This window comes from Galeopterus variegatus, unplaced genomic scaffold (assembly GCF_000696425.1).
Source record: "Galeopterus variegatus unplaced genomic scaffold, G_variegatus-3.0.2 Scaffold4472, whole genome shotgun sequence".
NCBI classification, from domain to species: domain Eukaryota; kingdom Metazoa; phylum Chordata; class Mammalia; order Dermoptera; family Cynocephalidae; genus Galeopterus; species Galeopterus variegatus.
In genome coordinates, this window is record NW_007730583.1 from 14479 (window position 1) to 31510 (window position 17032).

A 17032-nucleotide genomic window follows, 5' to 3' on the forward strand; every position below is an offset into this window, starting at 1 on the left:
GTAGCAGCCCGCAGGAGGGTCCCGGGGCTGGGAGGAGAGAGCCCACCCGAGCAAGGGAAGCGAGCGGGACACGAATCTCCCGGGATTGCGGCCGCGGCCCCAGGTCGCGCTCTGCGCCAGTCCTTCGCACTTGCTCGCCGCTCTCGGGACATCCGGCGCCGCTTGGAAGGCCCAGGGCCCCCTCCTTCATTTGTACCGGGACGTCACGGGCCGGGCGCGCGGGGACCGAGGGGGCAGAGGGGACCGGGGGCGGGAGGACTGGGGGCACCGCGCTCTCCCAACGGCGCGGATCCTTTTCGGAAATTAATATTTAAAAAAAGCCGAGGACGCAAAGGGAAGGTGGGGGCAAGAGGGAAGGCGAGACACAGAGAGAGAGAGAGAGAGACAGACAACCCCACAGTGAGAGAGAGGAAGGAAGGAAGGCAACAGTCGCCCGCAGCCGATGTGAAGACCGGACTCCGCGTGCCCCTCGCCGCCTCTGCCCGGCCACATCGATGTTGTGTCCGCCGCCCGCTCGCCCGGATCAAGATGAACGCGCAGCTGACCATGGAGGCGATCGGCGAGCTGCACGGGGTGAGCCATGAGCCAGTGCCAGCCCCTGCCGACCTGCTGGGCGGCAGCCCCCACGCGCGCAGCTCCGTGGCGCACCGCGGCAGCCACCTGCCCCCCGCGCACCCGCGCTCTATGGGCATGGCGTCCCTGCTGGACGGCGGCGGCGGGGGCGGCGGTTACCACCACCACCACCGGGCCCCACCGGACTCCGCGTGCCCCTCGCCGCCTCTGCCCGGCCACATCGATGTTGTGTCCGCCGCCCGCTCGCCCGGATCAAGATGAACGCGCAGCTGACCATGGAGGCGATCGGCGAGCTGCACGGGGTGAGCCATGAGCCAGTGCCAGCCCCTGCCGACCTGCTGGGCGGCAGCCCCCACGCGCGCAGCTCCGTGGCGCACCGCGGCAGCCACCTGCCCCCCGCGCACCCGCGCTCTATGGGCATGGCGTCCCTGCTGGACGGCGGCGGCGGGGGCGGCGATTACCACCACCACCACCGGGCCCCTGAGCACAGCCTGGCCGGCCCCCTGCACCCCACTATGACCATGGCCTGCGAGACTCCCCCAGGTATGAGCATGCCCACCACCTACACCACCTTAACCCCTCTGCAGCCGCTGCCCCCAATCTCCACAGTCTCGGACAAGTTCCCCCACCATCACCACCACCACCATCACCACCACCACCCGCACCACCACCAGCGTCTGGCGGGCAACGTGAGCGGCAGCTTCACGCTCATGCGGGACGAGCGCGGGCTGGCCTCCATGAATAATCTCTACACCCCCTACCACAAGGACGTGGCCGGCATGGGCCAGAGCCTCTCGCCCCTCTCCGGCTCCGGTCTGGGCGGCATCCACAACTCCCAGCAAGGGCTCCCCCACTATGCGCACCCGGGCGCTGCCATGCCCGCCGACAAGATGCTCACCCCCAACGGCTTTGAAGCCCACCACCCGGCCATGCTCGGCCGCCACGGGGAGCAGCACCTCACGCCCACCTCGGCCGGCATGGTGCCCATCAACGGCCTTCCTCCGCACCACCCCCACGCCCACCTGAACGCCCAGGGTCACGGGCAGCTCCTGGGCACGGCCCGGGAACCCAATCCTTCGGTGACCGGCGCGCAGGTCAGCAATGGAAGTAATTCAGGGCAGATGGAAGAGATCAATACCAAAGAGGTGGCGCAGCGTATCACCACCGAGCTTAAGCGCTACAGCATCCCACAGGCCATCTTCGCGCAGAGGGTGCTCTGCCGCTCCCAGGGGACCCTCTCGGACCTGCTGCGCAACCCCAAACCCTGGAGCAAACTCAAGTCCGGCCGGGAGACCTTCCGGAGAATGTGGAAGTGGCTGCAGGAGCCGGAGTTCCAGCGCATGTCCGCGCTCCGCCTAGCAGGTGAGCGGGCCAAGGAGCTGGGTGCGCGGTGAGATAAGGGACGCGGACGCCGAAGGGACCGAAGGAGGGAGGGACGGAGAGAGGGCTGGGCGCACTTCATCCCTCCTCCCCTACCCTTCCGAGAGGGGAGTCCCTTGGCCTGGAAGTGCCAGCAGACCGCTCCGGTGAGCAGACCGCCTCCTCCAGAGCTCAGTGCTCTTGAGCTGTGGAAGGCTCCTGGAGCTAAGCGGCACGACCTCGGCGACTGCGGGGGCACATTTTTGCTCTGGGACAGCGGTGGAAACTCGCACGGCCAGAGGCCGAGAGAAATCCCCGCATCTGACGGGACACTGTACGTCGCTTCTCGGTTGAGCACTCCGGGTTTGGGAAGAGGGAGGAGACGGGTGCGCGTAACTGCGCGCTAGTGCTCGCCTCCAGTACCCCTGGCACATGCCCGGCGCTGAGGCTGGAGCGTGCCAGGGCTGCCAATGTTTGGTTGAACTCGCTGCAGTGACCCCCTCCTGCGCTCATTCTGTTGGCGCTGAGCAGGCTCCGAGGAAGTGCGTTCTAAGAGTGCGGGGAAATCGTTCTGAAGAGGCCGGGCGATGGGTGTGTGGCGCGGACGCGGTGTAAGGGTTAGCACGCACTCTGCGCGTGGAACCAGCTGTAGAAAGGAGAGGGAGGCAGACGGTGCCAAGGTCCGGGTGAGAGCGGAGGAGCAATAAGGGAGCTTCCAGCCGAGCACAGGGCCCGCCTTCGCTGCCGATTAGCTTAAAACTTTGCATTTCCTCTTAGCGATTGTTCGTCTCAATCGCCAAGATTGGGAGGAGAGATTGTGTAACTGACCCCTAAGTATGCAAGCAGAGGTCTCCCGGGCCCCAAACCCCAAGCCCCGGGTGTTTCCGAGTTGAGCGAGAAGGTCTCCGTGGCACTGCGCAGACACCGCGCCTAGCTCCCCCAGATGGCTGATAGGCCTAGGGGACAGCTGAGCCCGGGCCGAACCGCACCGAGGATTTCAGGCTGATTTCGACGACTCTCGAGGGCGGAGGACACCAGGGGAGATAGAGCCAGGGCAGCCGAGGGCGGACTGGGTTTGATGAGACCCGTGGAGTCCGCCAAGTTGGCTGACTCCTGTGTCCATGCCCCCCAACCCCCATCTCAGCCCAGCGCCCGAGCCTGAGCCTTGGAGAAGAGAAAGGTAAAAGCCGGAATGAGGTTTTGTTAATTAACTGATCGTTCTCCATTAATTCGTCCCTGGAGAACGAGAGACAGTCAATCCTCTCTGAGCCCGGGGGCACTGAGCCGTTTCACAGTCTAAAATCAAAGCGTGAGGCCGAAGCCCCCTCCCCCACCTCGTGCCTGCCAATGAGAAGCTGGGGGGAGGCAGGTGCGGGTGAGCCTGCGATTCGAGCCCCGAAGAGACCCAAAGCGTTCCTCGAGTCTGGGCGCTCTAGGCCTTCTGTCCTGAGCGCCGCGTTGGCTGAGCCTCTGCTCTGGCGGGTTTTCCAGCCCAGCCCCGCGTTCGCTCCAGGCAGTCCTCAGGCAGTCCCCTGCTGCCAGCTCCTGCGCCTGGCGAGGCGGAGGGGTAGGGGGACCGAGGGGGAGAGGAGAGGCTGACCGGCTGCCCCCGCGAATCCCCGGCTCCCGCGTTTCCACTCTAGCCTTGTACGCCAGCACCATATCGCCCTCCTTGGGCTGACCGAGATCCCGCGGGCAGCTGAGGTTCCAGAGGGAATGGACAAGGGGGCTGCTGCACCTCTGCGGGTGCCCAAGGTAATGCCTATTCACAGGCTCACGCCCGGCTTCAGTACCTCTTGCACAGGCAGTGCCCGCCGAGGCCGGCGAATGGGGCGGAGGACTGCGGGGAGAAGGTGGAAATGGAGAAGGGTACCCCTCCGGGGAAGCCCGGTCCCCACTCCCTACTCAGTGAAGGCGCTTGCTCCGGACTTCAATTACCCTCCTCCTTCCTGTCGTTCCCTGGAAGGACAGACTGACAGGTTCAGTTACGAGACGACCCGCGAGTCCTGGAAACCCAGACGGGCAAGTGCCCTCTGATCTCCACGAGTGGAGACCTGAGCTCGGGGGCGCCACTCTACTGGGGTAGGGGGGAGAGCCCGAGGACTGGGACCCGCACACCGGAGACGGCCAGGTACAGGGCAGGTGTTCGTGGGATCCAGGGTATCATCGAAGGAGCACCTATCTGGGCACCCATCGGCCGCTGGAGAGCCGTGCAGCCCTCGGCCCCAGGCACGTGGCCTTTTCCTCAAAAAAGTGAAAAATCAGAGATTGCAGCAGGACAGGTATTTGGCGCCAAACCCCGAGCAGACTCGGTGTCCTGAGACCGGGATGGAGCGTCCTCGCTTTCATTTTTGTTTCTTTAACTTAAAGGGGTGGCAAGGGTTAGGACTGAGCGCGCCGTGCAGTCCAGAAAGGCCTTCTGCAAGGAACCCGGAGAAATCCCCTCACGCCGCAAAAGCCAAGACCAGTATTTGTCACTGAAGAACGAGCTGTTGGTCTTCATTTAAAAACAAACAAAATGCGGTCGTTTTCTGAACCCTGCGAATGGTCTCTAGCTGGCCCTGAGTGCAGGAGCCTTAAAACGGTTTGCAGGGCATGTGGGCTGCAGCTGCTGACGTAAGTGCCTGCCCCACAGTCAGCTCCTATATGCTAAGGTGTGTCCTTTGCAGCTTCCCTCGCTGTGGCACTCCAAGGCCCTCCCCCTATCTCGTCCAGATTCCCAGACGAGGCCGGGCCCACCGACCTCGGTTCCTTTTCTCAGCAGTGGGAAGGTGGCCTCTCCATGCCCCTCTCAGTCCCCCTCGTTCTGCACAGCCTGTTGTTGAGGGTCAAAACCCTCCGCACGTGGCGGCGTGTTTGGGGAGGCGCCTTCCCGTCACGAAATTACAGCGGCTTGTGGAAGACGGGCGACAGGAGGAAATTCTCACCAAATTGACTACCTTTAAAAAAATCAATATATGTTCCCTCCGTGTAATGCTTGCTGCTGCCCCATTAAAACACAGCGCGACCCGGCTCTAGCCGCGTCTCGTCCCGGAGGGGGAGGGCGGGTGGGTGGGCGCCCCGCCTCTGACGTGTTTGCCTATCAAGACGCCAGATTAGTTTCCAATTAAAGATTCCAGAAGGCTCTGGCCACAAGGCGGGAGCTGCCAGCTCGGGAAGAAGCGCCGACGCACTCCAACCAGCCGGCGCGGACTCGGGCGGCGGCGCGCAGACCCGAGGTGCGGGCGGGGGTGGGTGCTGGGCCGCTCCGACCTGCCCGACTTGGAGGCCGGGAAACCTCCAAACCACGCGGGAGTCGGCCGGGCCGCCTGAGCCCCCATCTCTCCCCGTCCTGTCCGGAACTTGCCCCGAACGACCAGGCGGAGGACCTGAGCTGGGGGAGGGGTTCGTCCAGGACGCGGCCATGAGAAAGTCCCGCCCGTCCCAACCTGGGCCGTGTTTGCCGTGAGTGGCCTTGGGCCTGGTTGATTGATCACTGGCCCCCGCACAAGTCCATTTGCTTTTTGTTAATATTTATCCCTGCGGGTGACATTTCAACTGTCCCCTCGCTTCCCTGGGCGGCGGGAGCCAGGCAGGAGTGCGATGTCGGGCACTAGGAACCGCATTTCTTCAATCCTCGAAGACCCCCGGGCCGAGAGAGAAGCCAGGACTGGCGCGTAGGGTGCGGGGGCTGGAAGGGTCCCTGGGCCCAAGAGCGGAAGGAGAAGGCGCCGAGAGCGTCGCTTTCCCGGCGCTTCGCGTCTCCGCGCGGCCAGTCTCCGGCCGCACAGCTGCTCCCAGCCGGCTGCCGCGAAGACAAAGGGCCGTTGGGGCGCGACCGACCGTGTCGGCTTCGGAGCCCAGGGGCGAGGGGGTGGCCCACGGGGAGCGCCTCCTCCCAGCGTGGCCGGGGATGGCCCGTTGTCAGAAGGAGGCCGAGGAGTCCCAGAGCTCGACCGAACCGAATGGTGGCGGTGCACGCGGGGACTGACGGGGGAGCCCTCATACACACACCAGCCGACTGCGACACCAAAAGGTCTCCCCCTTGGGGACAGTCACCAGAAGACACTGCACGGCGCCTTTCTCACAGCCTGTGTCTATCTCCTCAATGGTGTGGGACGATAGTTTCCTCTGTGCAGTCCCCACTAGGGAGCACCAACCCCAGTGAGGAGAGGTGGGGTGCGCGTGGGGCTAAGAAGTGACCATGTGGTGAAGACTGGGGTGGGGGGAACCTGCTTCTGGGGCTTGAGGAGGCCTGATGGCTATCGTATGGCGACCTTGGTGTCAGCCTAGCGAGGACCTCCTCCAGAGACAAACCCCGCGTCCTAGGCGGAAGGTGTCTGGCTATCCCGCGAGCGGGTGCAACCCCGAGAGCCTTGGTAGCGGTCCCGGTGGCCGGAGCTCCTCTCCCTGCCCAAGGCACGGCGTTTCCTAGAAACGCGGCCCGGCTGTCACCGCTTGCAACTGGCACTTGTGACGGACGGTGCTAACAGTAGCACAGTTGTGTTGTAGCAGCAAAGCGACCCAAAGCGCGGGGTGCGTCCTTCTTTTATCTTCGGGCTTCGAGCCCTCTGCGCGCGGAGAGGAGCTGGACTCCCGCGCTCGCTGCTTCCCTGCGTTTGGGCTGCCCTTCTCGGGGTCGCCCTCCCGGCCGTGCTGCGGGGGGTGCGCGCGCCCCCTGCGGGCCGCCGGGGCCAAGCGCCGAGCCGGCGTCTGCGGTTCGGCCCAGTGCGAGAGGAAAGGGCTGCTGGCTGCGTCTTTGTTTCTCTAGTGATTTTCAAAACGATCACTGTTTTGATAGGAAGAGGGTGTGGAGGAGGACAAGAAGGATATCTGGTGGATCTATCGAGGTTTCCATCGATGCCTGAAGGTTACCCCACTGATGGACACAAAATTGTCATCCCCTCAAAGTACACTCCAACTCTAACCTCCCCAAACAAGATGCGTGCTTGGATTTTTTTATCCGAATTATGTTTCGCTGCATGTTTTGATTCGAGAAAAGCAGAGTCAGAGTAGAGAAGGTGACCCTGGCGTTCTGAAGTCGGAGGTTGGGGCTGAGGGATACAGTACCGGGCCGATTAGCGGTTCCTTTGTTTTGCTGTTTCCTCTTGCGGCAAACTGACCCGAGTCAGGAGGCAGCCCTGAGGCCTTTGAGCTTGGGAGTCTTTGTTTCCCCTCGTGTGGGTTGGGTGAAAGGGCGTTCAGAGGCGACTAGCCTGGAGCTCCGGCGCAGCGTCAGGACCCTGGACAGTGCCCCGCCGTCTTGTCGTCTTGTCGCTTTGTCCAGTTTCTCTTCGCTCCTGGAAGGCGGCTAGGGTGCCTTTGAAAAGTCGTAGTGAGAAAATGAAAATTAACAGCTAATACTCCGAAATTTAAGAAAGCGCGAGGCCCCGCCAGGAATGTACACCGGCACAATGGTGTAATGGAAAAGATCAAACCTATCTGCCTCGATCAGGTGGTTGATTTTTTCGTCCCTCCACGACAGCTTTGTGTGTGCGTCTGAGGGCACGTGCACACCTGCTTATAAAATCGGAATTCGCGTCCCTGTGGGTGTGACATGGGTTGGATCATTAAGCTAAAACGTTCAATTCAGTCCCTTTGATCCGTGCTGGGGAAAATCTATAGTCATCTCTAATCTACCAGGTCTTTAAGGAGGCTGTTACACGAGCTGTTTTGATGTCATCATTTCCACATTCATGGCAAATTCAGCTAATCAAACAGACACTGCTACGCAAAGTTCTCAGAAGAAATAGTTCTTACAGAGCATATTGGCAAAATTCATTCCAGATTTTCTTGTAAGAAAAAATCCTCAAGTCTAATGAAGATGGGTAATAAAAAGAAGGCTCTCAGGAATCTCATTCTCAGTTGCCGTGGTAAGGGGCTTGTCCTTCAAGTGAAAGTGCTCAGTGCTCTTTGTAAACTCCATGTATTGGAATGTTTAAACACTGCCTTAATATTTTAAGTCAGCCAACATTGATGGGTTGAATGAGAAATGACTGGTTTTATTTCAGTTCCCATTTAAACAGAAGGATTTCTACACTCTTGGTAAAATCGAATGGCCCCCAACCTAGGGTAGCCACAGAAGGAGGGTCTTATTGAAGTCATGGTTGTTAGAAGATACATTTCTTATAATTCTAGAGAAAAAATTCAATAAATCTTCATTAAGTATTATTTCCATTATGTCTTCATTTAAATAAGATGAATAAGCACTTTTGGGAGAAGAAAGCCACATTATTTCCAAATGAAAAATGTCAGTCTTATAGAGTTCAGTAAAAAGAAGACAACTTTTCTAATGTGAGTGAATTTAGTGCACAATCACAAATTCCTATCTTCTATCAATAGGTTCGTACCGGTTTTTATTTTAATACAAGTATGTTAATACTAATAAAGACTAATTTCATGAGACGATAGGATTGGGTTAGGTGACTAGACCAATCACAAGACATCTGATTATTCTGATATAAATATACAAATTATTTATCACAGCGTCTTGCTATAGAATCATCTAATATGTCCCTCCCAAAGTATGTTACATTATCATAAAATTGGAAGAAATTAGCTTATAGAAATCTTCTCCTTTAGAGGAGACAATGTAATAAAACAACAGCTGAACAGAACTAGGCCCTAAAGTACAACCCATCAGATTTGTCATGGCAACTGGTAAGGCAGGAGCTTCAGTCTGTTGTGCACATTCTAAGTATTTGTCAGGTAGTGTAGCAGGCACATAATAGTTCTCATTTAATACTCACCATCTATGCCAGTGGCTCTCAAATCTTGCTACGCCTAGGAATCACTTAGAGACCTTTTTAAAGAACTGATGCCTGGCTGCAAACCCAGATAGTATGATGTAAGTGGTACAGGACATGACACAAGCATTGGGATTTTTAAGAGCTCCCTGGTGATTTTAATGTGCAGCAAAGTTTGGGAGCCACTAGTCTATAGTAATTACCATTATTTTCCCTGTTGCCCTCTTCAGTGAAGTTAAATAATTTGCCTGTGGTATCTCAGCTGGAAAACACTGATGCCCTGAACTCAGCTTTCCCAATTCAAAGACAAGAACCCTCTTACCCTCCATCCCATGCTTCTGTTGCCAGTTCAAGTCCACCAGATCGGTAGACTCAGAATGTGGAGAGGTCTGATTCACTGTCGTAAATACCCTATTTAGAAAGTTTCTGCATAATAAAGTTCTTGAAATTAGAGAGAGTGTGTCTTCCCTCTGGGACTCTCAGAGTTACTTATGGAAACATTTCTTTTGAACTCAAGACTTATAAGGGAGATTTTTTTATTGCTCTCTTTTGAAGCAGCAGCCAGATGGAATGCAAGGTAGTAACAGAGCTAAACATGGAACCCCAGTCTCTCTATCCATTTCTTCACTTAAACAATTACTGATGGGCAAGACCCATCTCATTAGATGTGCTCTGTGGGCAGAGCTGGTCCACTGGGACCCATGCCTGGAGGAGGGCCCAAGGGCCCAGATCCTCCCATACTTTCAGGCATTGGTGTTCTGATCTGTACTTGGGCAGCAATTACATTTCTTGGCTCCACATCAGTGCCTGCCTTGTGTTTCCAAAGCTTGCATGTTACTCATATGTTAGCACTCTGCACTAAAAAATAACAATTGACTAAAACTCTGTATATATGTTAGCAGTTGTCCAAAGGGCAACTTACAATTTCCTTCAAACCCTGCATGTTTCCAGTCGCCCATGTATTTCTCATCTTCCTTTGCATATGCCATAAGAAGCGACAGTTTCTGAAATCACTGCTTTCGTTTTCACATCTGGTGATGATCTCATAGTCCCAAAGAGAGGTTATTAGAGGAACACAATAAACAATGAGCTTTTCGCTTTCTTTCCTGTCGTGTTCTAAAACAGATCAATGGGGAAAATTAAATAAACAAACGAGCGACGCTCGCCACCTAGTGACCGCCGTACTCACTGCAGGTTCCGCGACTGGCGTGCGTGAGAGGAGTGGCTAACGCGATTCAAGTATTGATGGAGTCACAAAAATCGTTCATTAAGGCAATTTAATCTTTGCTATTAAATGTCCTTTTAATTCATTTGGGGTAATTAAGATGCAGTTAAAGTGATTAAATTCTAATTACTTATGCCAGACAAAGACATATTTGTCACACTAATGCTGTTAACTAAGGACTCAGAAAGAAAGTTAACATTTACTTCAAATGATGCAACTGGAAAAATCAGTTCCTCTTTTCATCATTAATCCAGTGAGCTGGGTGATTATGTAACGGCGCTACAAGCTCATTAAATAGGGGAAGAGCTGATTAAAATGACTGCTGGAAGGAAAACTTGAAACAGAAGTACCTCAGGACCGTCTGGTCAGCATTCCTGGGCAGCATTACCTCGTGTTCTTTCCCTCAAGCCCCCACCCCAAAGCAATCGGCTCCCGAGTTTTATCCTGATGTTAAAAGAGGGATGCCTCACAGAAAGCTTTTATTATCAGACTGCAGACGTTGTTAAACCAAAAGATATTTTTTAATGGTGAATGCATTATTGGGGTAGAGAGCAAGGCAGATGGGCAGGGGTGGGGAAGGCTAGAATTTCTGAAGCAAACAGCTCCAGAATGCAAGTTTCCACTACAAGCTTCGGAAGCTGCTTTCCATACAAACACCCTTCCTACTGTTGAGCAACCCTTCTGTCCTGCCCAGTTCCACTTTTACTGCCTTTGACGGATGGAGACAGATTCCTTTGCACAGGATTATGCCACATTTGATTATTGTGCACACTCTGAAGAGCACTCAGTATCTCTGCTGCAAAACACTGTCTCTTTTCAGTGTTTTCCCACATTCATATGTAAAGCCATCTTAGATTATAAACCAACAATCCTCTAAGGTTATTTTGCCATAATTTCTACACTTTCCAGACTATTTGGATAGCTTTATTATGAGTACTCATTAGGGGAGGAAGAATTTAAACTTAATGAAATTGAAGTTTGCCTTCCTCACAAAAATGGCCTATTAAAAGGTACCTAGCATTGGGCGGGGCGGGGGGGGGACGATCCAAGGACAAAAATAATCAGTCAGATAATTAGGGACTATTTTTCCTAGGAGACCAGTGTATTTTAGTAGTTACATTTGCATGTTAAAACCATAATTGTGAAGGCTGTATCTTTCCCCTATTTATCTCATCAAATAATATTACCTCTGTTTACTTCATAAGCAAAGAAGCTAAAGTTATCAAATTTATTGGTCACATAGGTCAAACAACTACCTTATAAAAATAAATCAGTCAATTATTTGAATATTTGCAGAGTCATTATTAATTTTATGGATCACGTTATGCCATTAAATTACTTTGGGGGGGGGGCCTCTGGATTAAGAAACAAGTGCCCAGAGAAAGGTTCTGGCTGTAATTAGCTCTTAGACTTTGTCAAGTAATTTAACCTTTCTTGGCCTCAGTCTCCTTAAATGTAGAATGAGGGATTTGGCTTTAGGATCCCTTCCAGGTCCCACATTCTATGATTGATTGCCTTCTATGATGACTGTATTGTCAACGGCAAAGCCCAGTTGGAACCCTAGTGTCCTATCTCAATTTGATTTCTATCCCCAACATCAGGATTCCATAAGGTGTAAGGCCCAGGGGGCCAGTCTCTTGGGCAGAGTTTCAGACCAGGCTCTCCTATTAGGTGGTCAGGAGGAAACAGCCCATCCATTCAAGAGTACTGCCTTCTGGCACAAAAGTGCTGCAGTTTGAGATTCCATTGCATGTGTCCTAGTAATACAAGATGTTGGCAAGGATATGGATCACCAGGAACTCTTATGCACTGCTGGCAGGAATGTAAGTCGGCACCTTTGCTACAAAAAATAACTTGGCATCATCTTATAGCCCGGGACCTACACGTGTCTAGCAGTTCTAGTCTTTGGTATATATTCTAGATAAACTCACAAGTGCTTCCAGACACATGAAAAAATTGTTTGTAGCAGCATTGTTTCTAAGAGCAAAAAACTGGAAATAGCCCAAACATCCACTGCCAAGGAATGCATAAATAAATTGTGATGTGTTCATATAATACAATATATAATATGATGAAAATGAATGAACCAGGGCTACACACAACAACATAGATGAGTCTTAGGAACAATGTTGAATTTAAAAAAAAGAGCAGCACCAGAACAATACAATTTTTACAAAGTTCAAAAGCAAACAATGCTAAACAACTTATTGTTTAGAGATGCATAAATATGTGGTAAAACTATTTTTAAATAAACAAATTCAAATTCAGGAGAGTGGTTACCTCTGGTAAGGGAAGGGAGGGAAATGAAAGGAGAGACACCCTGGTAGCTTCAGAAGGCAGCAAAGTTCTTTTTTTTTTTAAAGATGACCAGTAAGGGGATCTTAACCCTTGACTTGGTGTTGTCAGCACCAGCTCTCCCAGGTGAGCTAACTGGCCATCCCTATACAGGGATCCGAACCCTTGGCCTTGGTGTTATCAGCACCACACTCTCCCAGGTGAGCCACGGGCCAGCCCTTAAAGTTCTATTTCTTTTGCTGGGTGGTAGGTTCATAGGTGTCCATTTTGTGGCTGTGCTTCATATCTTACATATATGATACATGTTGTTTCATAAGCAGTAAATATTATTTAATTTTAACATTGCAGAGGAAGAGATCATTTTTGTCTGGTTCCTCAACCCAAACAATTTGGACCAAACAAACCCCAAGATATTTTGTATTGTCATCCAAGCAAGTCATAGCCTTGTACTAAATATTACCTCTCTTAGGAATTACGTTTGGCCAATTATGGACAGGGTATAAGCAGTGAAAGAGGAAATTTCATTATATATGGAAAGAGAAGTTAATTTCTTCATTCATTTGAGCACCTGCTATAGTAGATTCTGTGCTCAGGACTGGGGATGGAGTATACAATAGACTTGTCCTTTGGAACTCACAGTGTAGTCTAGCGGGCAAGAGAGACAATTAGCTGTTCACATAGTTCTGTGTGTGTGTGTGTGTGTGTGTGTCTGTGTGTGTTCCAAAAAGAATTTTGGGGTATAATGAAGGGACAGTTTTGAAGTTCTGGAGGATGAGTGCGACTTGGATCGGAAATGGAGGAAGAGGTTTCCAGGCAGAAGGAACAACAGCATGTGTAGAGGCCCTGGCTAAAATCCCTTTGCAGAATTCTTGAATTATTATATGTATCTAAATATCTATAGCTATATATAGAGATATATAGATATATAATTACTATGAAGCTGGAAGTTTGTTTCTTTCCCAGCACAGCTGAGGGACACGATACATTCCCATCAATAACGAAAGCATTCTTCAAAGCTGTTTTCAATGGAGGAGAGTGGTGGGCAAAGGGGTTCATATTCCTCTAGGGGAACAAATTAGATTGGTGGGGGGAGAATATGTGTTGTTTAAAAAGCTTCCCAGGTGATTCTAATATAACTCCAAGTAGAGAATTAGAATATTGATACGGAGAATTTAAGAGCGAATGACTTATTTTTGCCCCTTATTTATCTTAGCCTTATTTCTGAAATAATCCATAATGGATACTATGGCTTAGTATCCATGTTTGTGTGTGTGTGTGTGTGTGTGTGTGTGTATAAAATCTTTGACTTTTTTTTTAACTTTTTGAAATGAAAAGTACACTCAAAAATTCAAGATCACTAAGATCCCCTTACCGGTCATCTTTAAAAAAAAATTTTTTTTTTCAAGATACCTGCAGGAATAATTGATTCCACATGCTCCTCCATCTAAAAAATTATTACTGTTCTATAGGTCCTTACTCCTCAAAGCATGGCTTCCCAACCAGCAGCATTGACCTCAACTAGGAACTTGTAAAAAATGCAGACCTTCAGGTTCCACCACAGACCTACTGGATCTGATTCTGCATTTTAACATTTTAAGATTCCCAGGAGATTCCTGTGTCTCTTCAAGTCTAAGAAGCACCACTGCGAGCCATATTACGTCATTCAAAAGTTCCATTTTCCCTTATTTGCCGAGACACTAACCAGGTGCCTCCTACGTGCCAGGCAAGGGGCTGATTACTGGGGAGCAATGTGTCATATCCTGGAGGAGCTCATAGGGAGGAAGCGTGTGGGTGAATAAATGCTGGCAATGTCTCTGATGAATGTGAAGATCCAGGAATAAAGTTCTGTGGGAGCAGGAAAGGAAACTGGGAAGAAGACTGAAAAGAGATGACAAAGGACCTTGTGTGTCTGTGCAGGCCAAGGGACTTGGGCCTATGACAACAGGAACTAAAGGAAGTTGTGACCTGTCGTGGAGGGGAGATGGTCAGATCTGCACTTTTGAGAGCATGCTGGAGTGGGAGACAATGGGTGAGAAGTAGCAGGGGACTGGCTAGAAGCCAGGAAGGGTGGTCATAGATTTTGAGGGTCTGATTATATGTCATTGTCAGCACAGGTGCAGAAAATGGGTGGGCAAAATTTGAGAGTTATTTCTAAAGTAAAATACAGCAGACATCGTGAAGAGTGCAAATGTAAGAGGAACTGACTCCTGTGGCTCTGGCTCAGGAAGCTGGGTGCTTGCAAATTCCTTTAACCACAGAGCAGCTATGTTGATATGAATACAAAGACGGGATATTTCAGGACAGTCCTCTCAAAGATGTTCTTAAGATAGGTGGGTTCTCAAGTGAGCCACGGGCCGGCCCAGTAATTTTAGATCCTGCTTTTGTCATGACGTGGCCTTAGTAGATAATTTTTTGCCATTTCCTATATACTCACCATGTTCAAGCACCTTATATCTTATTTTTATAATTTATTTTTTAATTCCAATGCTTTAAGAAAAATTATTTTCTTTTCTTTTTTTTTTTTTTTTTTCCTTTTTTTGTCTTTTTTCGTGACCGGCAACGGATCGCAACCCTCGGTGTTGCGCCCACACCTCGCTCAGCCAGTGAGCGGGAACCGGTCTGTATGTGGGATCCGAACCCTCAGCAGGAGCACCGCCGCGCCCCCAAGCGGCGCACTGTAGCAGTGCGCCACCGGGCCGGCCCAGAAAAATTATTTTCTTGATTTAAAAGTATGATATAAAAAACTAACCATAAAAAAGAATACACGAATCATACGTAGCACCCCCCAACCATATAACACTTTTTGTGGATGGGTAGATATCCTTCAAATCTTTTTCCAATGAGATACATACATATTATTTTTTAACTTTTTAAATTAAATATCTCATGTTATTAAATTTGTGGTGGAGTATTTGAAAATACATAAAAGAATAATAGAAACAATAAAAATCCCTGGTAATTTCACCATCTCTGCCTCCTCTGAAATACATCATGAGTAGCATTCATTCATTCAATAGATGTATATAGATAGGATGTTTACAATTTGCAAGACTGCAGAGGAAGAAGCAAAAGCTACCTCTTTGTTCCCAGAGCACTCTATGTCAGAAAACATTCTACAAATCTCCTATTTTACAGCTGTGCTATAATTTATCTAACCAATCCCCTATTTGGGGGTACTTAGATTCATTCACAATCGGTTGTGTAAACACATTTTTATGATTTTATAATATTTTAGAGGTGTCATAATTTACATAATCTTTCTAACAACTTTTCCTATCATTGAACATTTCAACCATTGTCAGGCTTTTTTTCTTGTTTTGTTTTGGTTTTGCTATTATTCATGAATAACACAACAGTCATGACACTATACAAGGGTAATTTGTGGAAAAGTAGAATTAAAAGATAACGCAAATCTTTGCATGCATTCTTTATTTTTAAGTGCAATGTTATTTATATTTCTTTTTTGTGGGGTACAGTGTGTCGTTTCAATGCATGCATATCCTCCACAAAGTTTCACTTAGGGTAGATAGCATAGTTTTGTCCCCTGCATGAACTTTTTGAAGACCTTTCAAACATGAAACTTTACTGAACATTTGTTTTCCTCTTTCAAAAATAATTTTTCTCTCATTATTAAGCAAATATATGCTCAATGTAGAAAATATGAAACTTTATAAACAGTAAAACAGAATCAAATCACCCATAATTCCATAACCCAGAGATAATGCCTACTTCTAGTTTTTAAAAAGTACACATATAGGCTGATAACACCAAGGTCCAGGGTATGACCTTGTTTGTACAGTACAGTTTGCTGGCTGTGCTGGCCAGCCACCAAAAAGAAAAAAAGAAAAAGACTGTACACATAAAAAGCACATTTTAAATTTTTATTTTACACAAAATTGAGCTCATACAGAATTTACAGCTGAACATATTTCAACGTCATTAAATGTTATTCAAACATATGATTCTTTAAATTTTTATTTGGAAATTATTTCAAATTTATAAAAAGTTGCAAAAACAGTACAAAGAACATTGGTGTACACGTTACCTGATTGTTAACATTGACCAATTGTTAATATTTTACCCCGTTTGCTTTATCATTTGCACATGCTCTCTTTCTCTCATGCTCAGAATTTTTTCACTGAACCATTTGAGCATAACTTTCATACATCATTGCCCCTTGACCTTAAGTACTTAAGAGTGTCTTTCCTAGGAATAGGGATATTCTCTTCTATAGCCACAGTTCAGTTTTCTCTGTTGGCCCAGCAGTGTCTTTCACAGCACGTGTTCCCCAGTACAGGATATAGTCTCAGGTTTACTTGTCATTTCTCTTTTGCTTCTTTTAACATGAAACATTTCCAAAATCTTTCTCATTTACAACACTGACATGTTTGAAGAGTACAGTCCCTCATCCCTCTTTCTTAATAAGACAGTTCTCACTGTGCTAACCTGATGTTTCCTCGTGGTTAGATTGAGATGATGCTTTCTTACCCAGAAAGCTGCATGGGCGAAGTGTGTCCACCTCGGGATCACATCTGGAGGCCCAAAAGGTCAATCTGTTCCTCACTTAACTGGTGAGTTCATTATGATCACCAGTCAAGGTGTTTTATAATTTCTCCACTGTATAATCGCTCGGTGGTGGTTGCTGTTTTTCTCCCTTACAACTAATAAGCAATCTGTGGGGAGACACTATAGGCCCATGCAAATATCCTACTCCTCATCACAATTCCCCACTGAGTCAGCATCTGTTGATTCTCTCCTGACCTAATCTTTACCACGATGCTTTCAAAATGATTTTCTTTTTTTTTGTCTTTTTTCGTGTCTGGCAACGGATCGCAACCCTCAGTGTCGCGCCCGT

General features: G+C 49.6%; 1 protein-coding gene across 2 annotated transcripts in view; it reads left to right on the top strand.

Annotated features, from left to right (window-relative positions):
• Positions 1-398: 398 nt before the first annotated feature.
• ONECUT1 (one cut homeobox 1) overlaps positions 399-17032 on the top strand; it is a 37432-nt gene continuing 20798 nt past the window's right edge. Inside the window, exons 1-2 of one of the 2 annotated variants that reach the window (XM_008587649.1) lie at positions 399-552; positions 855-1935. In XM_008587649.1, coding sequence (XP_008585871.1) covers positions 529-552; positions 855-1935 — 1105 coding nt within the window. In that variant the 5' untranslated portion in view covers positions 399-528. Of the gene's footprint in view, positions 553-830; positions 1936-17032 lie in introns of those variants that run through there. The other variant, XM_008587648.1, reaches the window with a different exon arrangement.